At 39.1% G+C, this 25,859-nt stretch overlaps 1 protein-coding gene across 2 annotated transcripts in view; it reads right to left on the bottom strand.

The window, feature by feature from the left end:
- The window catches only part of LOC146321770 (mannosyl-oligosaccharide 1,2-alpha-mannosidase IA), a 275,021-nt gene that overhangs the window by 16,924 nt on the left and 232,238 nt on the right, over window positions 1-25,859 (bottom strand). Inside the window, exons 5-9 of one of the 2 annotated variants that reach the window (XM_084727045.1) lie at window positions 17,045-17,138; window positions 10,067-10,194; window positions 9,150-9,243; window positions 6,623-6,738; window positions 958-1,177 (exon numbers count right to left, since the gene is read on the bottom strand). In XM_084727045.1, coding sequence (XP_084583171.1) covers window positions 958-1,177; window positions 6,623-6,738; window positions 9,150-9,243; window positions 10,067-10,194; window positions 17,045-17,138 — 652 coding nt within the window. Of the gene's footprint in view, window positions 1-957; window positions 1,178-6,622; window positions 6,739-9,149; window positions 9,244-10,066; window positions 10,195-17,043; window positions 17,139-25,859 lie in introns of both variants that reach the window. The other variant, XM_084727046.1, reaches the window with a different exon arrangement.

Here is a 25,859-nt window from a genome sequence, read left to right as displayed (position 1 = left end):
TAACAAGACTCATGTAACAAAAGCTTCAGGCTTGTGTTGCATTGTTTCAAATATGATAGGAATGGGAAACGCCAGAGGCCGCAGGACACGACGGTGATTTATTATGTTTTTTCAACTCCAAATTATGCCCCCAAAGGAAAACTTTGCCAACATCTGTTTCATCTGATAAAATAACATTTTCAGTCTGTTCAACTTGCTTCACTCATTTTTATTGCAGCAAAATGGGATTGTCAAGCAGACTGAACAACTGTCATAAAAATCTGTCATAAACGTTACACGCACCTGACAACTGTTTGTATTAGTCTACTTAGTCCACCTGAACTGAATGCAAATGTGTGTGGACTGCTCTCCAGTTAAAGGTAGTTTGAACAGCAAAAAAAGTTTTGCAGCCCCTTCAGCAACTGGGGAGAAGATAAATTACTGCTGAATTGAAATTATATAAAATAAAACATACTCTTAAAATAAAAATGTTAAGTTGAAATTAAATTAAACGAATCCCACTGACTATGACCTCTGCTGACCTCACAAGATGATTATTTATCAAATATCTCATTCTGCGCTAATAGTCATCCCTACAATATTGTAGCAATGTAAGAAATATACTGTGATACTTGATTTGTCCATACTGTTCACTATTACAGAATTTACGGTATGTTATTTTTGAAATAATGTGTATATCTGAATGTATATATTGTGGTAGAGGCTAAAAATAGTAAAAGTTTGATGCTTGGTCTATGTATTGATACAACATCACCATGTAAAATATGGGGATACCATAGTGGGAGGCAGGAGGAGAGACACTGTAACATGAGACGCCTGGCGAGCAAGCGGTCAATAATGGATCAAATCAGAGTGACATGGTACATTCATGTCCAAACCAAAACGAGCATCAGCAGTCACTCATCCACAGCGAAGAGTGTCTGCACTCTCTTCAACATCCCTGACATTTTCACTCACCTGAGCGAGTGTAGCTCTCATGGCACGTGTGCGTGATCTCGGCAGCCAGGTCCAGGTAGTGTTGCCTCTTCTCCGGCGCTCCATCATCAGCCCCGATGCCGATCATCCCTCCAGAGAAGCAGGCCAGGTGGCCCATCTTGTGGTCCAGGATCCCGCCTCTCCACTCGGCCATGTAGGTAAGGCCACCAGGTGACTTCTGTACCAGGTTAGCTTCAATCGCCTGCAACAACACACACCGCCAGGAATATTTAAATCTGGTAGATATACTGTCTGTTAATTATTGACAAACTGTGTGCTACATAAGTGTGATGCTTAGTTGATTAGGAATTTCTATCTTTCAGTGGTTTTGACAGTCTACCATTAACACAAAAGTGTCCACACCTAACATCTGTAATGGCTTTTGTGTTGAGGTCAACGCTGACAGATATGTTTTGATGCCCTCTGCTGCTTTCTCCTTACATGCTCTCTCCAGTTCAGCTGCCCCCAAACCATTACAGCTGTTTTTCAACACAACATTGGACTTGTTCATTATAGCACTTCCTGTGCATCTCATGATGGTTGTAATTGTTTTGCATCATTGATATTGCTATGTATTAGAATTATATATCACAACGGTATCCAAGCAGATAATCTATAATTGGTTAGATAACACTGCACAAATTAGTTTTGTTCAAGGTTGGTGTAATCTAATGACTACTTGAGCTAACCACAGTTTGAAATTGATGTCTTTAGTTTCACTCTTGATTTCCTTATGCATCGTACACACATTTAAACACTGGGAAAATTGAAATGACTAAAAACAAGGACTTCCCGAGGCTGGCAATTTCATTAGGACAACAGCATGTGGGCTTAAGTCTTGTGTGAATATGTAAGTGGTTGTTACTAAGCGTTGCAAAATTTTCCAATCACATAACAACAGTGGCCATAACTAACCTAACTCACAACCTCAAAAAAAGCCATGTTTTTTATTATCAATGACAGTAAAGTTCCAGCATCCAGTCGTCAAGGTTTAATAGAGAGTTGAGTGTGTTGTATCTTTATTTTACTCGCCACCTAACACAACTCAACCATGCTGCAATGAAGCCAGATAACAAGTGAACGTGACTGAGATGTAACTACGCAAAGCTAGTCAGGCAAAAGTTAAACCACCAAATATCCAATAATGGTATCTATGCACCATGTTTTCTATACAGGCCTGTCTTCACACACTTAATGGATGAATCCAGCATGTCTGTATTTATATGTTCAATTATCTATGTAATGTTTACCAGGAGGGGACAGCTCTGAGAGCCTGTGAAAAAGAAGTCCAGCACAAGACCTTGAATAAATTATCATAAAACAAAAGACTGATAGAGTAGGCAGAGAAATGTAAAGGGAGATTTCTTTTTTTTTTTTTTTTTTTTGAAGAAAGACTTCTCAACTTTCTTTTTCAGCCAGATCTGCAAATTTAGGTTTCGTGCAATTCTGCCTCCTTGCAGCTGTGCCTCTTGTCAATGCGTTATATTTTATAAGACAGAATATAACAGAAGGACATCTCATGAGATCGTCTCTGAATGACTCATCACTCACTCTCTTACAGATTTTTTTTTTTCTCATCTCCCTCTCACACATTCTGTCTGCCTCGCTGCTCACTTTGCATTTGAATTCAGGTTTGTGATATTCAGCCGCAGCACCACCCCACAATGCGCTGGTAATTACAGACGTAAACTCCCTCTTGAATCTCAAGTCCAATCATTCATTAATTTTTTGTCTTTTTTTAAACAGCTCTTTCAGGATGAGCTTAGAAAGTAAAGATGAGGAAATAAAGATATCCTCTTTCAGATTTGAGTGGGTGAGAGAGACAACCAGTACTGCAGTATATTCCTTTGGAAATGGTTTATCACAGCAGTACAACTGCTCTTCATGAACACTCAATCCGTCAAGCAGCAGCAAGACAGCGGTGTCCTTTTTAATTTTTGTCAGCACCAAATCCTGATATATTGGATTTGTCAACATGTGGAACGTTTTTCTGTTAATAGTAGTCACTTACAGTGTTAACGTAACTTTACACCGTGCGTCATCTAAGGTTGTTATTCAGCTGTTTTATATTTTCTGTTTACTTTATCAGCCATGTTTGATTGAGAAAATGGCTAGAGCTAACGTTAGACTGGTGTTACAGTCTGCAAATCTTTTTAGTTAATTTTCCTTCTCCTGCAAGCAAAAATGCAGGTGACACTTCACAAACAAGGCTTAAGCCCTAATCCCAGACTAAAGTGCCCATTAAAACTGTCTTAACTCAAAGTGACTTGACTTCATATTAAAATAGTCATAGATTTTGGCTGATCTGGAATAAACTAAGACAACTGTAAGAGAGAGGATTAGAGTTACTTTAATTAATGATTCAAAGAGGCAGGTTTAACCTCTGCTTACTACTGTTTGTGAGGGAGCTTGGACTATTTGGAATATCTGAATCAGGCATGCCCAAACATTTTCCCTTGGACGGCCAAAACTGAAACTTAATAGTGAGTCACATGCCCTAAGTAAGCACCTACTGTATTGTATCATATAGTTAAGATGCAAAATGGTATTATGATCCCAGGTTCCCTTACTTGGCTGACTTCCTGCAGTGTTACTGTGCCAGCCTGCTAAGATTATGATAAATAATTAGTAATTAGGGATTCTGCATATTTGAAGAGCTTTTTATAGATAATATTTTTGGCCTTTTGCCTTTTTTGGGCAGGCGAAGATAGACAGGAAAGGTAGTAGAGCCAGAGGAAACAACATGCAGTGAAGGGCCCTGGTCTGGGAACAAAACCGAGGCCACTGTGATAGGAAATGCAGCCTTAGTGCTAAACCAGTTGAACTTCCAGGGTTCCCCTTAAAGAGCATTTTACCCTACAAAAATAAAATGGCATGAATAGGAAAAGGAAAATTAAGATATCCTCTTTCAGATTTTAGTGAGTGCTGCTTTGTTTCCCTTCATGTAACATTCCCCTCCTACCACCATTATTTACTGTATGAAAAACCTTTAATGCTAAATAAGGTTGGATGAAGATGCAACCTGCTGTAATTGAGGACAAAACAAAGTAATGCCCATAATATAAAGTACCATGTTCTCAGAAAAAGCATTTTTCTTAAGGGCTGAGACTGATGATTTTCTCACTAATTAGCTGTTGTTAGCAGTAATCATGGCATAGGATAATTGGAAAACGTTCTCTCATTCAACACTGTTGTAATTAGTAATCTACTTTTATTTGAATGCCAGAGATAATGAATTGTGCTGTGGCTTCACCTTAGATCTCTGTATAAACATACAGTAGATGACTTAAGCTGGTAGTGCGGAGGTCCTTGGCCATTTAAATACCAAGTCACAGGGGAACAGAGGAGTCAGTAATTAGTAGTTATGCCTCTGGCTTGACCCTGTGATGAGAACTGAGGAACTCTCGATGGCAATCTGAAGTTATTGTCTGTGATACTGTAATTGCAGCCAGAGGGAATGTGCTTTACGCTGACATTATCTCCATTAAAGAGGAAAACAGATGGCTTTGGATGTATTTTTATGCATATGTATACAGAGCAGTGGGTATATATGAACACTTTTTTTTGTGCAGATGGTATTTTACATTACAGTATATAAACACACAAATCAGTTGCTATTTAATCACAGCTCTAACCACATTTAGCAGCACCAGAAGTCTTTCCTTTTCTATATCATTTTCCTTTTTTCCATATGACCATTCCACTGAGAGCATCTGTCACAAAAATACAACTGTTTATAATCATGGTACGAGGCTTCGGATAAAAGCTTCCATTATAACTCTACACCTGCTTCTGAATAGGGCCACAGAATTTCAATAGATGAGAGGAACATCTATACATCTGCTCATAAAAGCTCTGCTTGAGTGACATGCTGTGCACTATCACTCCATCATTTTTAATTTTTTGTGCAGCACAACCACGTTCAGACATGCGCCTCGGCATGTAACAATACCGAGAACTCAGGGTACAATAATACCGATGATAAAAAGACCATGATGCAATATTTATCATGATATTAAAAAACAGAAAAACTACAACTTAAAAAAATGTCCTGTTAAATAATAAATCTGATGTCTACAGCATTTTTGTTTGTGTAAAAGCACTTAAAGTGCTTCTGCTTTCTTTCTTTAATAATAAAATAATAGTTGAATTGTCTTGAATGTATGTTAAATTATGTATGTACAATTACAAAATAAAAACAATGCAGCAGTCAGTAGCAGTCCTTTCATAAACTGAAATAAGAATAAAAAATAAAATAATAATAAGATATAATATCACAGTAGATGTTGTCATTGTCTGGTATCATAACAAAACCTTTTATTTTATTGCTATGTTGCATTATTTGATATATTTTTACATCCCTACATTTTAATATTTTGGTGTAAGACCCAAATAAGGGTTGCAGCAGTACCTTGGTATTAAAGTTGACAGTTATCTGCAGTATTGCAGTATTCCTCAGTTTGAGTTTTTTATTTATTTCTAAAGAGAGATTACTTTTTTCTTACATCCCCCTATTTTTTTTCATCTGTCTCATCTTTTAAAAATTATTTTCGAAAGGACACATTTTACCTATACTTGATTTTTAAAAAATCGTTACAAGTTTCACGTCCATCACGACATAACATTTTTTTCAATCATGATACAGCATTTGCTTGACCAAAACAAAAATAACCTTCTGTTTTTTTTCCTTTAAGGGTCATACTGTTGCAACCCTGGTCCAAAAAATACCTGAGTCACTTTTACTTAAAAGACAGTGAAGTTACTTGGTTGGACTTTACGTCAGATTAACAGGAAAGCCGCAGCAGCACAAGATCAAATATGCATAAAGGGCGATTAAATGCATTTTGGTGTTGTGCAAAATTTGTAAAAAACAAAACAACTACAACAACAAAAATCCACATAATACCACAAAAGTAGTCAGACCAGCACTCATCAACATCTCACGCGAACAGGAATTAGACAAGAGGTCCAAACTTCTACACTTGTGTGGTGGATCTGATCAAAACGAGCAGCAGAATTTGCTCTCCAGTTGCATCACATGATTAAAATGAAGGCGAAATTAATTTAGAAATTCACTGTGAGAAAAGGGGAAGACCCTCATTCTTCAGCCATAATGGTCGTTAATTAAGGCTTCAACTGCAAAATATTTAAAGAAAATCCAGAACAGAGAAAGCGTTTCTGTTCCTCCTTGTTATTCTTTTTTAATTCAGAGCTCTCTCTCATACACTTAGTGCCAAATATCAGCTGAGCATTGACTCATAATAGTGCTGTCTTATCTGAATAAAGCCACAATATTTACGTAACCCACACCTCTGTCTGAATGACAACAAGCTATCACTCTAAACAGATGAGTGAAGCCAGCAGTGTGTTTCATGTCTGAATAGGGTTTAAGAGGCTGTATCCTTCAGTCAGCCTTCAATTATCCTCTAAAAAATGATTAAGCACTGTACCTGCAGTTTTCTTATTGGTTTTGTCAACACAGTTTCTTTGTCTTTTATTTGTCTTGGGTGTAAAACACTTAGTATTGCTTTGTCTGATCAAAGGCATATATGCAAATTACTGTAAGTACTATTATTGTAATCTAACAAAGCTATGCCTGAGCAGACCCATCGCTCCGTGTGAAATGTAAGATAAAAAATTTCCATACCTCCAGCGCGCCGTAGTACATCTTCTTTGCATCGTCGTCTGTCTTGTCTGACATCAGATATGATTTGATCAGATACTCGTAGAAACTATCCCCGAGGCCACCGATGGAAACATGATCTAAGACAGGGAATAAGAGGGAAACAGGATTGTGTGAAAATATTCTGCATGGTCACACACACACACACACAGGTCTTCATTCAGAGTATCTACAGGTCTTGAAAAGTCTTAAAAAGCTATTTTTATACACACTTTTTACACAATTTTACATTGTTAGGAGACACACAATCTAAAAGTGTGATTGTGGTGGCAACCTGGTTGCATGTGCCCCATGTGCTGAGACTGAGGGTCCTCTGCAGCAGTCTTCCACATGTGTCCCTTTGCTGCGTGTTGGCTCATGAACAGGTTGCCTTATTTTAATTTAATGAATTACATCATTAGAAATGATTTCAGTATGCTGCTTGGAAGTATTGAAAAAATCTGATATAGCGGTAAATTATTCAAGGCCACATCTTCACATCTATTTTTCCATCATACTTTCATACTTTGGTCGACATGATCATGAAACAGTTATTCATCACATTAAAAGGGTCTTAAAGACTTTTAAAGAAACAGGTCGCCCTGAAATCAAAAATACCTGTTTTCTTCCTACCTCTAGGGTTATTTATTCATCTAGATTTGGTGTGAATTGTCAAGTTTTGGAGATTGTCTGCCTTCTTTCAAATGTAACGGAACTAGATGTCACTCGACTTGTGGTGCTCAAAGCACCAAATAATACATTTAGAAAAACTAAACAGCAGCGTCTCTTTACAGAAATCATTGCCTGGTTACTCAATATAATCCACAGACCTTGATGTGTGCAGTTTCATGTAGGAACTTTTTTTTATACTGTCTGTCAATTATATCACCTTGCAGAGGGAAGCGTGCATCTACTCATAGACAGGAGGCTTGTGCATGAGACAGAGCAGGATGTAACCACTGATGGTGTCCTCTTCAGCTGAGCTTTAATGTCTCATCCGTGAGTGAACGCACACCTCCTTCTGCACAGTGATACAGTTGGTGGGTGTAGTTCGGCAGAGAGAAATGAGTTCCTACATGAAACTGCTCACAGGAAGGTGTATGGAATATCTTGAGTCTGATTATCTTGGGTCATGATTTCTAGAAAGAGGCATTGCTGTTGAGTTTTTGTAAATTTATTTTTAGGCACTTAGTGCATCACAAGCCGAGTGCCATTTAGTTCCATTATATTCAAGAGAGGGCAAACATCTCTATGGCTTATAACTCCAAAACTCTGATATGTATAGCAGGTGCTACTACAGGATTTTTGAGTGAACTGTCTCTTTAAATTGCACTACAGAAACCCTGTTATTCCATTCACAAATCAAGTCTTACAGGCCACCATGTCTGACTAACTTGTGTCTGGTTTGCTGTGACTGTAGAGTTACAAAAGCTTTCATGTCCTGTGGTTGAATATCCAAAATATGCAACTCCATTACCATGGACTTGTCTACATTTTGTTTTCTTTCTGGCTTTTCTGGATAATTCGTGGTGTGTGCTCTCATGTTCTGTGAACCCACACGCTCTCTGTTCAGTGATGTTAAAATAGTTCATTTGAGCGTTAAAACCTCAATTATGTAACACACTTTGAACTTGTGAGTGGAAATTGAAACAAGTGGCTGTTGATTTTCCTCCTGCATGCTCTTAAGTCCACATTCAGAATCATAAAGATGAATATGATATTGCAGTGGAGGCGTGCATGAGTCTAAATCTATCCACTCATGCTCATTGCATGCACGCACACCTTTGCTGACTCCCCCGCAAGGTTATCACAGAGCCCCTGTGTGTTTGTCCTTGACACTGACAGATGAGGGAGGGCTGCAGAGCCAAGATTTCTTTTTCCTTTGTGAGAGTAAATATATACAATTCTGCTTCTCCTCATGCTCACCTACAACAATTAGCCTCTGTAATCAACCAGATTACCACCTTTTCAGCCCCACCATCATCGTATCCCGCGATTTTTTTTTCACCTCCTTTCAGGTAAATCGGAAAAGATCCAATTTCCTGAAGTAATTGAATTCATTATCATTTTAATAACCCGGAGCAATGGGAGTCATATAGCCACTGCTATGAGCCCGATATTAAAAATGAAAGGAAGTAGACGGATGGCTGGATGACACAGACGAGCAGCTAAAAGAGCTTTGACACGTGAGGTGACTCAAGGTCTGCCAGAGGTGTGAAAGCCAGAAAGAGTTAGAAATGAGAAATGTCTTGCACTGTCATATTGACCCACACTGGGAAGACACAATTATTGTATTACTGAGTAGGTAGACCTTCCAGGGCAGCTCAGAGATGTTTGTTTCACCAAGGTCACTTTTAAATCTTATGGGTTTTTTTTCTAATAATGTAAGAGAGCCATTGACCTTATCTTTCATTACAAATTAAACTGTTTGACACGTTTCTCTATGACCTAAATTTATCCGCAATCATACAATAATTCCCCAGATTTTTAACCAGAATAACACAGGACTTACGTTGGACCCAGTTGCCGCTGACTGGACTGAGGAAGTTGGGGTACAGGCCGTGAGGTTTTTCAATCTTGTTCAGGAGTTTTCTGATGTTCATCACCTGCAAATACACCCAAAAACAAAAGAATATCATCTGGATACTGAACTGTCAGGGCAGTCAACTAATATCATCGCTTCAAGGCTGAGAAGCATCGTGCAGAGCAGTGGAACTTAATCCAGGGTTTCTGCAGGTCCTTAAAAAGTCAAAAATCCAATAATAAGAATTTCTCTGCGGTAGTGATCTGGGTTAAAGCCACAGTATCGGGTACCTGTAGAACCAGTGGACCAGCGCAACTATCAATCATGACCTCATACACTTTTTTATAGCACAAACAAATAAAAACAAAGTTAAAAGTAAAATAAACACTTGAACATACACCAGTGTGATGAAAACGACCTAAAATGACTGCAATGACATTGTACTTAAATTTTCTTAGTTTGGCTCATGTCCCATTTGCGAACATGGATGGAGTGGGATTTATGATGTATACTGCAGCCAGCCACCAGGGGGTGACTGAGATGTTTTGGCTTCACTTTTGGCAGGATGTCATGTCGTCCGTCTTTACATACAGTATGTCGATGGTTAGGACTCACACACACACAATACTCTTATATAGACACAGTACACACAATACACATAGTTCTGTGTAGTTGTATGTGTGTTGTATTTGCATTTACTTTGTCAGTGTGCAGGTGAAATAGGTCTTAAATTGCATTCATAATGGTCTTAAAAAGTCTTACATTTAACTCGCTGAAACCTGCAGAAACCCTGTCAGTCAAAAATCGATGCTCATGAAAAATTCCACATATTTTCTGAACTTCAGTAAAATAGTAAATTGTCCTGCGAGATAGAGCTGGAAACGTGATCTGTGTATGAATCACACCTTCTCTGTGTAGATGGGATTCCTGGAGAGCTCCGTCAGATGGACAAATTCGAGGTGAAGGGTCCCGAACTCAGCCAGGATGCTGCTCCCGGCTGAGGCCCAGCCCCAACTCCAACTGGTGCCACTGCAACAGAGACAACACGCAAACAGGTAGACTAAGTATCACGACTGTTCACAAACACTACAGGGACAAACACTTTCATACGGCTACTGTATATACAGTGTAACTAGAAAAACTAAATCACAAAGGTGGCAGAGCATGTAATTTAGGGACTGGAGACAAATTGGGTAGAACATTAATGTCCTCAGGATGTGGGCGAAAAGGGAACCTGAGGCTACATAATGATGCTTAAAAAGCTTGTTACTCAGCTTTAAACTGTCATTAGTTTTACGTGCTTCCTTGTTTCACTGTTTGACTTATTTACTTACTATTACTAATTGTCTGACTTACTTATTATTATGCACAGTAGAGCTATTGTTTTGTGTCTTAGTGATTAATGCAACACAGTTACTTCTTGATAGCAAACATAATAAATAATCCCCTGAGCTGTTGTTGTTAAATTGGAAATACAGTAGAAAACCACAAGATAATAGAGGTTTAAATATGAGTAGAGTAGATATAAATGTACTGAAAATACAAACAAGAAAAACAACTTTTCATGCTGTGTTTAATGCTGTATGACAAGTTCGGTATGTTCTGACATTTCCAGATATAAAGTTAACTTTAAATGAAAGGACCAGTGGTATAAATACTTAATCTAAGTACAGCACAAATCTTCTGAATTTCATCCTTTTCACTGATGTGAAGTTCTAGTGAGTTAAAAGCCAGTTACAGCCAGTTCATCAGCAGTATTGCTTGTAAACTTCGGTCAACCAGTACAACATTATAACGCTGAACATCATATTTAGAGCTGCAGGTGCACAAAGTTGTAGAGTAGTGTGGGTGATGTTGAGTAATGCCACTGTGGTGTAGTTTGCTTATAGTCTAATGCTCGGTTTTTACTTCTTGTGATTGCATTTAATCTTAAAAATCATAAAGTAGAAGATTATCCTGCTGAACAAAACGTGCAAGTATCACAAACTTTTGTTTGCCACAAAGCATATTTTCTGTACTAATCCAAAATCCTGCAGCTCTGTATTCACAACAATCAGATGATTTTATAAACAACAATAACATCTCATGACACCGACCAAAGAAAAAAAGAAGCTAGCAAGCAGCTACCAAGGTTTGAGGGTTAATTATACATGAATCGAACACGGGCACAAAACTAGAAGGTCGTGCAGAAAGAAAAAAAAAATCTGCTTCAGATTTTTATTAATATTCTAGCATTTTTATTCACACTTCTATGTTTGGTCTCTGGGTGGGAGCTGGGATAATAAATTGGATGTAAAGTAAGTAAAGTAAGCAGATGGTTTGATCTGAATATTTTAAGTATATTACGGCATATATATTAAGTTATATTAAATATAATAAGTTAACTTGGCACTTGACATTCGCTGGCACACCATTAACATTAATGGCAGCATGTCAGGCAAGTTAGATTTGCGTCGGCTACGAATAAACTCATTAGAGCTCCATGAAATCACCTTTACCATCATCTACCATCACATAAGTTTATTGTTGCCTGCTGTGATTGATGTTTGTGTAAATCTTTATTAACCTCAACGTGAAATTCACCACTGCAGACAAATTATATGTATGTAGAATAACAAGAGCTTTAAAAAGTTAACAGGAAACTATGAACATTAAGGTCAGAAACACATGACACCCTTCAGTTTCATTTCTCCAAGGCGGTGTGGATAATTTTACTCCGCAAATCACAGTAAATGTGTTCTTTCAGAGATGGTTCACTAATGGCTGCCTATGATTACTAGTGGCAGACTGTACTACGAGAATGACTTAACATACCCTCTAATAGACGCTTGAGAAGATCAGACATCCGGTAATGAATTGAACTGAATGTGTAAGAAGGGAAGAAGATGGACGGAGAGAAAATGGAGGGGGGTGGCGGGTGTGTGTGTGCGTGTGTGTGTGCGGGCAGGAATCAAAGGGTTAGCCATGCTGCTGATGAATGCATCCATTAAAAGTTTTGGGGGGCTACATCATTAGAAGCTGTGGCTCCAGTCACATCTGATTCGTCTTTTAAGAAGAATCAATCTGAGAATCAAAGCGGAGGTTCGGGGTGGCGGACGGGCGGGTGGTGGTGTGTTTGGAGGGGGAGGTATCCACATCGCTGCTGCCTGGTGAGCAACAGCACTGCTGCTCATCCATTAATCTTTTCACCTCCTTTAACAAACACAGCCTCACGCTCTGCCACAGCTATCAGAAATATAATCAGGTTTACGGAGCAGAAATCAATATCGCATGTCATGCATAATGTGTCGGGGAAATTGGCATTTTTGTGCATTTTAACAGAACAGCTAGAGTAATTCCAGCCTGTGAAGTTGACACATAATAGAAAAACACATCAATAAAAATGTGCGACCTCTCAATATATGTCATTAAAATTAATAGCAAACAGTCTTCTGTGGATGTTGATAAAAAATTTAAATTCATTTAGGTTTTAGTTCTAGGAGGATCATGTTCAGAATTTTGAAGGGCTTTTAAGCTATGGGAAACATTACATTGATTTTGTTCATTTCATTTCATTTTGTTTGTTTGTAAGGTACTGTGACAGATATTAAACATCAAATGTTGCCACGGTTTAAACTGTGTATTTACTTTGACACTGGAAAGGTTTCTCTCATGTGTTGGTAGACTGTAAAACAAATGAACACGCTGGATGTGAAAAGTGTCATTAGCTATGAAAAAGTAGGGCTACAACTAACACCTGTTTTCTGAATTTTTGAATAAGTGGCTGATTATTTTCTCCCTAAATCTTTGGATTTCATTTTCAAATGTCTTTTTTGTTTAATCAAAAGTCCTATTTATCTATTAAATACCAGAATTACCACTTTGCAACTTTATGTCTCTGCCAACCAATCAAGTTGCAGTTTGCGTCCATGTCTGTCCAGACTCAAGACTTTAAAGGCATTTTTTTTTTTTTTTTTTTAAGTAAAATTGAAATTATCACTATATTGACGTATGATTCCAGTGAATAATTTCCAGTAAGAAACAAACCATCTTCACTCAGAGTTCACATTCACAAGAATGAGACGTGCGAATAAATGGGGGACCTGAACACACAATGACTTCGGCTACGGCTGACAGCTAAATGAAAACCAGGAAATCCTCATTATTGAGGAGCAGCACAAGAAAATGTTTCATGTTACTGCTGGAAAATTAATTAAATGATCTCTCTGGGTGAAAGCTTAGATAATAAATTGGATGCTGGCGATGGAGCAAAGTGTGCAGATGGTTTAATATGATTAATTGAACTATATTAAGCTATATGTATTAAGTTATATTAGATATGAGGGTAACTTGATAGTTGACCTTCACTGGCATACTGTGAACACTAATTACAACATGTCAAGCTAATTAGATTTGTGTTGGCTAAAAATAAACTCATTAAAAAGGTCTATGAATCACCTTTACCATCATCTACCATGAAGTAAGTTTATTGTTGCCTGCTGTGATTGATGTTTTTATAAGTTTAATACATTTAATAAAGGCTTTTAAGTGTATTTTTTATGTAAGTATATCTTTCCTTGTCATTGCCAAGTTCACGTTCACAAGAGTGGGACAGACGGATGCTTTTGGCCACAGCTTTTGCTGGTGCATAGGCATGATAAACTAAGAAATCCTCACAATTAAGAAGCAGGACCAAGAATTTGATGTTGTTGTGAGAAGAAAACTTAAAAGATTCACTTTTGCCAATCAACTAATCATTTAATCCAGTCATTTTCATAATCATTTCAGCACTTGAACGCACAATATGTACTATGTAATTTCTGCTGCGTCTCTCTGTCTCACACTAAAACTATAACAAGACACAATTCAATGGCATCATGAGGTAGCATGGGATCATGGGAGATGTTGTCTTTGATGTTAAACCACCACCACTGCCTATTAAATCTGCCATCACTCAGGCAGAAATCATGTTCACAGACAAGATAATATTAAAGTTTTATTATATTTAGTCAAGGTTACTGATGTCCCTCCTCACTTTCTGACGTATCCAACACATCCCATGTTTTTGCCTCGCAAATTATAGCAATTACTGGCTAGTGAAAAACGTACAGTTACCTTGAATAAATTATGTATTTGTCTGGGTTTGAACATTGTTGGAAAGATTTGTGATAAAGTAAATATACAACTCAACAAAATTTATAACATTTTGATGTGGGAATGTTGTATTATGAAAAGGAATATTGTGAAGAGATCTGGTGTGAGATCCAGATTAACTTTATTCTTTTATATAGATTTATATTTTTTGGCCGTTTCATGGCTTTTTGGTAAGAAAGCTGAAGACATGACAGGAAAAACAGAGAGAGAGTGTGGGGGGACTACATGAAGCAAAGGACTGCAAACGAACCAACTGTGCTGTCTTTCACCTGAATGTTGCCATTTGATGTATTTTACCAGTCTGCATACCATGAAAGCAATAACATAACATTTAACATATGGGAAAGGACCCATAACGTCAACTAATACACAACAGAACATCCCTTATAGCATATAAGAAAATTCATCCCACACACATTCAGAGCTACAGGCTGTGCAGCAGAACTCAAGTCCCCTGAGAGCACAGAGCTCAGTGCCTGTTTATGTTCTGTTACACGCTGCATATGTTCTCCTCTAAAGTGACGTGTGTGCGTGCAAAGTGTGGATACGCTTGTTTGTGTGCTTCCACACACCCCACATGACCACACTACGGGCAGCCTGGTTCTTCCTGCCCATCTGTACCGCAGACTCATGTTGGTGATGTAGCAGGAATTAACTGTAGAATAAGGTAATTAAATCCTCCAGCAGCTGTCCAGCTTGGCTGGTGGGTTAATTGGTAGCAGGTGGATGACAGAGGTGCCAGGAAGTTTCTTATAAGATTAGGAAACGAGAGCAAGAGGAGAGTGTACTGTAGGATTTACCAACCATCTTAAAAATGGACATAAAAGGAGCTTGACAGCTCAGATTTGGCTAAGTAACTTCAAATAATCAAAGTTCAGTTTAGATAGGGCTGTAGAAATAACCACAGTTTTGAAATACAACGCTATTGATGAGCCAATTGGGGGCCAAACAACCACAACAACCCCTTCTGTTTTTTTCATAAGGCTAGGCTCTTCTTTATTGTATACTTCAATGCATGTTAAGGCAACTAAGAGGAGTTTTAAACAGGTTATAAAACAGTATCAATTTAATACTGATGCTGCTATACGACCCACATAAGCAAATTAGACCATCCACGAGAAGATAAGCCATTTCTTTATACCTATCCTGAATGCCTGTCACCAGGACGGGTTCTCCTTGAAATCAGATGACATGAGCAGAAGCGCTTCCGCTTTTGTCCACAGGAGTCTCCAAAACTCAACAAAATATTAAAGTTCCTTGTAGCAGCTTCAAATGAATGTATGAATGCTTCAAAACATTTGACAAGTAATATGAGGGTCAGTATGGATTGTCCTTAGAAAACTGTTTGGAAAAGGGAAGCTGCTTTGAAAAAACGCTTGGCAGGTGATTGGATGAGCCATCTGTCTATCACGTCTACGGGCTAACTTCAACCAATCAGATCAACGCCTTCACGGACGCTTCTCACTGTCATCACACCTAAAACCACGCCCGTAGCTGCTGGTAGTCCCTCCTAGGACGCTGATAGGCTGTACCACTTTTGGAACATACATAAATGGATAACTTGAAATCTGGCAAGATGGATTCTCACGTGATCTCTCACTGTAAATCATTTACACTTGTATCAGTAATTAGGTGATATGCAAAAACAAACAAAAGAATGGTGCTAATGCTGCATAGTGTGCTGCTGAGCCAACCTCAATAATAGCAGGGGAAATTCCATCACCGTGACAGCCCTAATTTTAGACCCAGTCTCTAAGGACACTTCAAACTCAATCATAATGTGAAGTTTTTTCCTGGTTGTTAATGCATTGTACTGTGTGTTCATGAGGCAAAACAGAGGTAAAGTCAGGCTGAGGGTAAGTAGGCTGCCGATGATAATTTGACTGTCACAGTCACAGACATAGTGCTCTTATCATCAGTTCATCAGTCAGATTCTTTCCCCTATAATCTTTTCCAACTCCTATTTCAGTCTCACTATAAAATTGTCAAATCAAAAAACAAGAGGCACATTTGTTTCCCCCTCTCCTGCTTTGAAAAAGGTCAAAGCCAAATCTAAACACACAGACAACTTGAAATTCACGGTGAAATTGCTCTGAAAATGAAAATGGATTGAAGTTGTGCTGCGTGACCGTGGCATTAACAAGATCGTGTCAATAAAGATTTTAGATTAGAAAGGTAATGGTTTGGAACAGATTAAAAATTAACACAACTCATTTAAAAACATGCAAATATTATTCATATGATCTTCCAACGTGTTTGTGAACACAGATTAATTCTTATCCAAATGTCATTGTCATTGTAAAGCTTGGCCCGCAGCTGCTCCATTGTCAACAAACGGAGACTGTCAGTTTGTTTGTTTTAGAAAACTTTTCTTCAACAAGTCCTTCCTGCAGATTTATGCAGAATATTGTCACTATTTGAATTACAAACTTGGACCTGCTTCCTTCCTTCTGGCTTCTGTTGAACATGTGAAAGTTTATTTCCATGTGCAAAGCAGGTCCGAGGAATCGCAGTAACTGAAAGTTGAAATTCAGCGTTGCAACTTAACTGTGGATTAGAGGAGGGCTCAATACAACATTAGCATATTCCCTGTTTGTAGACAACTTGCATGTCGGCTCACGTATTTGAATCAACCTCTGCCTCTGGAACTGCACGAGCACTGATTAACGCAAGCCAGTGTGATAACCTGATATCGTCTTTTGTCAGGGATGGAGGACGGTTGGAGGTGAAGGCTGATGCTGAGACTCACCTCCCGAGGTTGATGACTCCTCGGGGGATTCCTGTTGGCGTGTTGAAGGCAGGCAGCAGCTTCTCTCCCAGCTCCAGTACTTTAGTCTTGAACACCTGGAAAGATAAGAAGAGGGTGATGACGGTAAATTACATGCTTCATTTGTTTTCTTATTATTTGCAACACGATTAATTAGAAATATATATTTTTCAAAGAGACAAACTGCCCGTCATTTCATCCGAGCTTGAAAAATCACAGCCCAGGCTAGAAATCACAAGCCTGCACACATTTCCCCTCAGCTTTACCTCTAAAGCTAATTATGTGAAACATAAGGCGAGCTACAACAGAACTCCAGCAGGATTAAAAGCAATCTCATCGATGTAATCTACAACAGTCCATTTAAAACCGCACGTCCTCCCCGTCTCACTGGCCAGGCTCTCTGAGGCCAAGGCTGAGGCAAAGTTAATGTATCATTTTATGAGCTGGATTATCAGTCACAAAATCTCCATTAGCCAGTGGGAACAATATTTGAAAAAGGAAAAAAAAAAAAAAAGAAATGAAGAGAATGGAGTTGAAATTCTGTCTGAGGAGACAAAAAGGGGTTGAGGTATCAGAGCAAAGGAGACAGGAAGAGGGGAGATTCATACAAGAGACAGAAAGCCTTAGAGACAAGAGAGAGCAGAGAAAGTGATTGAGAAGAGACAGGCACAGTATATGGAGGGAAAACAGAGTCTGGAAAGAGAAAGCACAGTCAGAGAGAGTTTGTGAGTGTGGCAGTGGTGTGGAGCAGTGACTCGGCAGAAATATTCAGGAAGATAAAGAGAAAACGGGGACAACAAATTGCACTGCCCTTCTTGATTAGGATTGTTAGCACTGTGCAAGTCTGAAAATGGACGTGCCGTTGTACTGAATATCAGCACGGATGTGACTCGTTCATAGATGGATTCATCAAAAATAAACAGTGTGATATTACTTTTGTTCTACAAGTGTCATTCATTAGTTAACAGTAATAACTGACAAGAGATCAATTCATTTATCTGGCACTGCCAACACATATAGTTCTGCAGCTGGACTGGGACTGGACTGTTGCCAAGCAACACAAACATTGACCTGCGCTAATGTTAGCTTGCTGCTACATGGTATAGATCTAAACTTTCCCGCAGTAGAGCTCTCCTTTAGTCGTCCAGACAGATCTGTAAACTGCTTCAAGACTGTATTCAGCTCGCTCTCCTCAGCTGACTGAATGTCCATGTTTAAATTTTGGACACTTGCCAAGTGTGACAGCTGTTGAAAGAGGAATGCATCTTTTTTACTGGTTACACCTGCAGCGAACAGGATTGTTTGCGTGTTAGCTTACTCATATTACAAAGTCTATGTAAGTTATGAAGAGTAAGAAGTTAAGCTACTGTCAGCTGGTACTAGCAAATAAATGTTGGTGACAAGAAACAATAGGCCAAACCAAAACCAAACTACCAATAAGCTGTCACCCTGTATACTGTTAGCTCAAAACACACTTAATGACCCAGGACCTATTTTTATTTGTAGAACAGACGCATACTGCTCTCGCCCGGTGTAGCCAGTTTCATTGATAACAGTTGCATTGCAGCAGAGACTCTCATTTTTTTGACTTGCCATTTTCACAGCCAGTAGCTGCGGTGTCCTCTTAAAACCTACCCATGAGCCTTTGCATGAAACCTTCAAGACAGATGTTGGACTTCAGTATGACACTGTGGGATCTTTACTGCTTTACAAAAAAAAAAAAAAAAAACACTATCAAAGGCTCTCTCACTGTCAAGAACAAGGTTTGAAATTGGTGGCCTGTAAATAAATTTCTACACAGATGATTAAATGAATGAACAAAGAGGCAAACTATTGGATTGACAGCTGCCATTTAAAAAAAAATTCAAGGGCATGTAGTTTTCTTTTTTCAAAAGGGCCAGTGGCTCATTCAGGCTGGTAAATAAGATCCTCTTACAGAGTCTGTCAGAAGATGTTGTCTGCTGTACATGCCCAATGCTTGACTCACAAATACAGCAGCATGTTGGACAAAATCCTTCATTACATCCAGACTGTTCACTTAAACCAGTAAATACTCAAAACCAATCAAAGTTTGGTAAGTACTTATTTATTATTTATCAGAGAACCCAGCTTGACTGTCAGGACTTTGCGGGTGTGTTTTGATCAGCTTTGATTAACAGTGGCTGTGTCTGAAATCACTTTTTATTTACTAATGGATTTAGTTACTGTCTGTTATTCTATTTGAGTGGGAAATATATCCACTATTCAGTGCCCTCCCACATGTCTACAATGGAACAAATACAATAGTGACCCCTGGCATGTACTATACATGTTATCTGGTAACAAGCCACAATGTGTTTGAATAGAGTAAAACTACTGTGTGTATGTAATTTGGGGGAGTCGTGAGTGAACGAACAAAGCCTGGCAACAGATGCAAAACCCTCCAGCTGTCATCATATTCTCATTAAAATGATGATAAAACCCGGCCAACTGAACACTACCCATTTTAAACCACTGAGAGGAGCACAGAGAAAAATAAAGAAATCTCTCAACTAAAGTTACCAAAACAGTTATAAGCGGCCAAAAAACTGTTATTGCAATTTTAAAGGACCAGTGTGCAGGAGTTAGTGGCATTTAGCAGTGAGCAGAGGTGACCTGGAGGTTTGAGAAGCAAGCCTGTGATCCGGAGGTCACCGATTAAAGGAGAAATCTGTAATATATTTATTGTAATAAATCATAAAATGACCATGACGTTTGTTTGTAGATGTTTGTAACGGTTAAATTGAGCAATATGCAGTTGGGGACAGTAAGGCACTCACTAACTCAAAGTGTTGATTTTCAGATAATAAGCTTTTCTTGTGAGGATAATGTGCTTAACTTTACATTAATAGACGACTGGCAGTTGATCAACTTACTCGTCCTCACTTATTATCGTCGGTTTACAATGTTACTCGTCTTGCGCTCCTGCAGTGTTTCTGCAGCCTGTCTGAGCTTCCCAGAGTCTCAAGAGGACGGGGAAAACAAGTCCTTTCAATCATAGACTGTATATTAAATAGAATTTCAACCTATTCAATAAACAGTCTCCAACTTGACTCCAATTGCTAAATATTGCTCCTTTAAATCTTCTAACCGGCAGAATAAATCTAGGTTGGAAGAATTAAGAGCATCCTTTGCTCCTCCCTCATTACCACCGCTGAGGTGCTCTTGAGCAAGACTCTTAACCCCAGATCTGCTCTGCAGATAAGACTGTGGCTGTACTGTGCAACTCACTGTAGAAACATGGCAACGCAACACTGCGGCCTCCATGGAAGAGAACCCACACCCTCTGTAGATATAAACAGCTCATTCTAAAGTAATGAAAATACAGTAAAGTTTTTATTTTCAGTTGATTAAATGCTAATGAAAACACTAATAAATATTATATTTCTGCCTTATTCTGCATGTAAATCCCCGTAAATCTTACACAGTGGACCTTCAAGAAAACCTCTGTGTAGTTTTCAAAGTGAGTCAAAAGTGTTAAGGTGTCGGGCACTACGATATTTTGTGTGTCTCTATCTGAAGCTCGAAGTCCTGTGGCTACAGGAGTAACCACAGTCTCTCACGAAGTAGTGGGATGGGACCAGAGGGGCATTCCACAGTCACTTGTTAATTCTGGCAGAATAATACAGAACAGTCTGTGCCTAATGTGTGTGTTTGTGTGTGTTTGTGTGTGTGCTGCGCTCCCTCTAGGGTCCTCTGGCTCTCTATTTTATCAAAGAGAGCGCTAATGACCCTCCGCCCGGTCCCATCTCTCCTCAACGGTCCTTTCTACCACCACTGCTGCTCCAACGCACCAGAGGCGCACATGCGCATACACACACATTCAAAGCAGACACACACTCAGTTCAAAACAGGCACACACACTCTGACATGCCCCCATTTGTGTGTGTTGCGTTTGCATCATTTGAATTTCACAACAGAAATACTTTCATTCATGTTATCATGCACAGCAAACACACACACACACACACAACTGCATCCTCTGTCAAATATTCAACACCTAAACACACACACACACACACACACACACACACACACACACACACACACACACACACACACACACACACACACACACTCGCATCAAGTAATAGACAGGCATGAAGCAGGGGCAGCGGATTATATTGCAGTCATTTATTCTTGTTTGCTTGTTTATAAATTACTTGATTAATTATAGTAAAACCCTTTTGGCTGGCATCTGTTCAGTGATTTACTGTACACGGCGCACAAACTAAATTAAAGGCCGTGTTCATAAATCTGTCTTCCCTGACAGACTGCTGGTCTCTTGTGCCACACTGAGAGCCTCCTCCAGCACGTGAGCTTCATTACTGAAGTGCTACTGTAATTACACTTTGTGTGTTTGCACCGCCTTCCCATCCATCCAGTAATGCAAAGCTATCGACAAACTCCACGAGTGGTTATGTTCACAATTTGAATTTTTTTTAACTTCTTTGCCTTCGTCTGATAAGATGGCAGAACGGTGCAACTCAGCAAACACCAGCGCTGACCCGGTGTGACAGCCGACACGTTGCTTTCTGCCCTTTCAGTTGGAGTTCCCGGTAGGATGGTGGATAGGAGGCCGGGCACAAATGGCTTTTCTATCAGCTCTTAACCGCTGAAGACATGCATCAGGCATGCAGTCATCTCTCCCACAGCAAACATTGAGAGACTCTGAGCAACATTTCTAGGTCTGCCACTTCTGTTTACCCATAAAACCTCTCAGTCCTCGCCTCAGGGAACAAGGGACACAAGAAAATGGGCCTATGCACTCTTCCATACCAGCTACCGTATGTGTTATCATTCTTACGTCTTCATTCTTCTGTCTGTGAAATACTGCTGTAAAAGACTTCGTGCAACAAATGGAAAAAATGTACTGTTTGCTTTTTGTCTCCCTCCTGTCAATATTTTTTTTAAACAAATGCATGAAAAGACCAAAAGCAAAAATTGTGTTGATCCATTTCTCAACACTTAGACTTCCCTGCTCTGCCTGTTTCTTAGTGCATTTATTCAGACTGAACACATAAATCTTAAAAAAAGATGACAAATTAATGTATTAACATTAGAAAAAGGCTAAATATAATTTATACAGTTTCATATTATCCTTTATCACTTATGTCATGTCACAAATCATACTCTGTGGCTTGTTAACTTTTTTTTTTGGCATTTGGACAACACTTTGTTGACAACACAACAATCATGGAGGACAGTGGATGTGACACAGATCGGATTAATTCTGAACAGGAGAAGGACTCCGACCGGTCAAGACAAAATTCTGTCAAATGGATGTGATTTGAGTATGAAAAGGCTGACACAGACTAGAAAACTATACCTTACTAATACCAGACTAAATGTAATAACAAATAGGCCTTATCATCTGGTCATTTTAAACAAACTATTTATTAATTGAATCTACAGAAGATGTGCACTGTGATATGTACTGTAGCGTTATCTGGATATGAAATGACTTATTTCAGGATATGAGATTTTGGTCATATTGCACAGCCCCAGCTCGGATTTATCAAACCTAGCAAACATAATGAATGTAACCATGAATGCAACTTTGTTAGTCTCTGCAAAAATATTCATCACACTTTAAAACAGCAGGTTGGTTGTTAAAAGCTTAGTACACTTCGATTGCCAAGCATCTCTTAATTAAAACTGCAAATTTTATGTCAGTCATGATAATGGCAGGAATAGAAGGGCTCAGCTGTGTTATTACTATCATGATGTTTCACCCCAGTATATATTAAAACCAGTATGACAACACAGTTCTAAACATTACTCAAACAGGAATAAACAGAACATTTATTGGGAAAAAGCTGCAGATTTGGTGCTTAACGAGTATTCACGGCAGCAGGATGGTGTACGTGGGATCAACAGAAAATAATCTAACCAGGTTCATGATAATGAAAAAAGATGTCACCCAGTGAAACGGTGTGACTCACTGGTGTGTTTGTGTCTAATTTTGGCAAAAATGGAGGTCTATGACAAACAGGAATAAGACGGATCAGGCCTTGTTTGAACAAACGTGTGCTAATTCTGATTAATTAATGTTGGTTTTGGTCTTTTTATAGCATTTGTTGACAGTAAGAGCCAGATTATTGCCTCATAAGCCTCCGACAGCCTGTGAAGTTGCAGTTTACATCCATGAACTGACTCCATGAACTGACTCGTCTAATATATGTAGTGAAGACTTTGACGGAATTTAATCAAAGGTGTTACAGCATGTTTTTATCACTACACTGACATGTATGATTCCAGTGAATAATTTCCAGTGTGAAAACATGCTGTCTTCACTTAGAGACTAATAGAGGGCTCAACATTATGTCACAGTGAAGTTGACCTTTGATACAAAATGACATCAGTTCATCATTCTGTCCTATTAGATATCTGTGTGAAATTATGTCATAATTAGCGTGTTGAGTTATGGCCAAAGACATGTTCTCTGGGACGCCCCTAAAGCTCAGTTGGTAGAGCGTGTGCCCCATGTACTGAGACTATCAGTTCTCTGCAGTGGCCACCGGTTTGACTCCTGTCTGCGGCCCATTGGCTGCGTGTCATCCCCTCCCTCACTACCCCCTTTCCTGTCATATCTTAAGCTGTCACTGTCAAAAATAAATGCAAGAGCCAAAAACATAATAGTATTTGCTACAGCATGCAGCCAGCCATCTTTCAGTCAGGCTAGTTGTCAGCTACGAGCCAAGCTAAGCCAGTTCGCACTAAGACTCGGAAACCAAAATCCAGGTTGAATAGCGTTTTTGCTTGAAATTCCCATCCATAGTTCATCCACGAGTCCCAGTGGACATCTGTGCCTGATGTAATGAAATTCCCTCCAGGCATTCCTGAGATATTGCGCTACGAAGACTGGGACGGACATGACGCCATAATGATTTTTGACCACCTAATCCTAATTCATTCATCCTTGAGTCCAGGTGGATGTTTGTACAGAATTTGAAGAAATTTCCCAAAAGAAAAAAAAAAGAGATATTGTGTTCATGAGAACGGGACAGATGGACAGATAACCTGAAAATACAATGCCTCCAGCCGTGGCTGTTGCCAATGCAGAGGCTTAAAAACACCCCGTCACCAGCCTCGTCCTTTTAGATGAATCACAGCTACATGTCTAAATCATACAAAGGTTTGAACTCACTTCTCTCTACAATTCTTGGCGTCACACAGTGAACCCCCTACATTAGTTTCTCTAGTGTTTTTTTCTTTTCCTCTTCAAATTTAGGACACATTCTCGAGTCTGATCAGACAGGTGACGGACATGGTGAATATATAATGCGGCAATAAAATGACTTACTGTGTGACTGGTTGCTGATGTGTTTTAGCAGCCAGCAGAGAGCTTCATCACCTGCACAAATCCCTCACTCACAGTGTCACTGATTCTGAGAGAAGTGTGGGCTTTTAATGTGAGAACAAAGCCCTGTCTCTCTTCCACCTGCCATCACCTCCTCTGTATTCACATTACTGAGATGTAGGAGACAAAGCGGGCAGAAAACCTGGTCGGCTGAAGATGAGAAATGGATGGTAAGCAGCAGTGTCATGGAAAACATATCTGCAGTTTGAAAGCAAATTTCCTCTCAGCTTCAAAGGACTGCTTGTAGTTTCCTTGATTCTGTCCTCTAGTTCTTAGACCAAAGCAGAGTGCATGCATAATGTTTTCTTGATACAGGTCCAGCACAGACACACTTATTTCCATTCAACCGGTTGCTTCTGTGAGAAGTCACATCGGGTTCCTGTGCTCCAAAAATAACGACAAAATCTAAAAACTCTTTGGGTGACATTTTGAGGATCTTCTGATGTCGTCTGGCTGAGAAAAAAAAGGACTTTTTCTTCACACCACAGATAAATAATTCCCATTTGACAGCTTGTGAACAGAGATCTGCAAACTAACCTCTTCTGCCTCCGTCACTATCTCCCACCAACATGCAAGTCCACAGCAAATTTCTCATCTTCTTTTCTGTTTGTCCTGAATGTCGGAGGACTTCTTTCACTCTTGATCAAAAACAAATCTATGAAGCAGCAAAAAGGCAGCGGTCTTTCTGTCCGCAATGGAAAAATAACATCTTATGCTTTAATAGACTAATAGAAAGCTTGTGACGACAGCAATCACCTGTGGATGAGCCAGAGAAAAAGACAGAAAAGACTGATTGTTGTTGCAGGTGGTTTTGTTTGGCGTTGTTGATATCTTTGCCATCACTCTGTGGCTAAATGGTCACATTTGCAGTCCTTTGTTTGCTGCATTGCTAAACAGGAGGGATGCAATTAACTATTGTTTTCGAGACTGATTAATCTGACAACTATTATTTGGATCAATCTTTTCTTCAATAAAATGTCAGACAATAGTGAAAAAGATGTCAATCAAAGCTTCCTGAAGGTGACATCTTCAAATGTCATGTTTTGTTCAACCAACAGTCCCCAAAAGGCAAAGATATTCAGTTTACTATCACACAAGACCAAGCAATAACCTCAAGCAATAATTTTGAAAAAAATGTATTGTGTTTGTATTAGGTAATGAGAGTCAGTGTTGTGACTAAGCACTTGAGCTAATTATAGCCACAAAATAATGCATTTTTTAGTTTTTAAAGATTGTGTCTCCCCCTCATCATACCTTACATTGATTTGGTCCACTGCCTTCCTACAGCCAGGGGTCATTTATTTTTATGCGTCTGGCGACACAGTTTGAAGCAATAATACCTAATGTGATTACACATTTAACTACAACTCTGCATCCAGACTTAGGGAATTATTACAGCAAGAGCTGCAAAGATTAA

Source organism: Lutjanus erythropterus, chromosome 9 (genome assembly GCF_056507025.1).
Source record: "Lutjanus erythropterus isolate fLutEry1 chromosome 9, fLutEry1.hap2, whole genome shotgun sequence".
Classification (NCBI taxonomy): domain Eukaryota; kingdom Metazoa; phylum Chordata; class Actinopteri; order Lutjaniformes; family Lutjanidae; genus Lutjanus; species Lutjanus erythropterus.
Note: the sequence above shows the minus strand (reverse complement) of the source record. Positions and strands in the feature narration are given on the sequence as shown.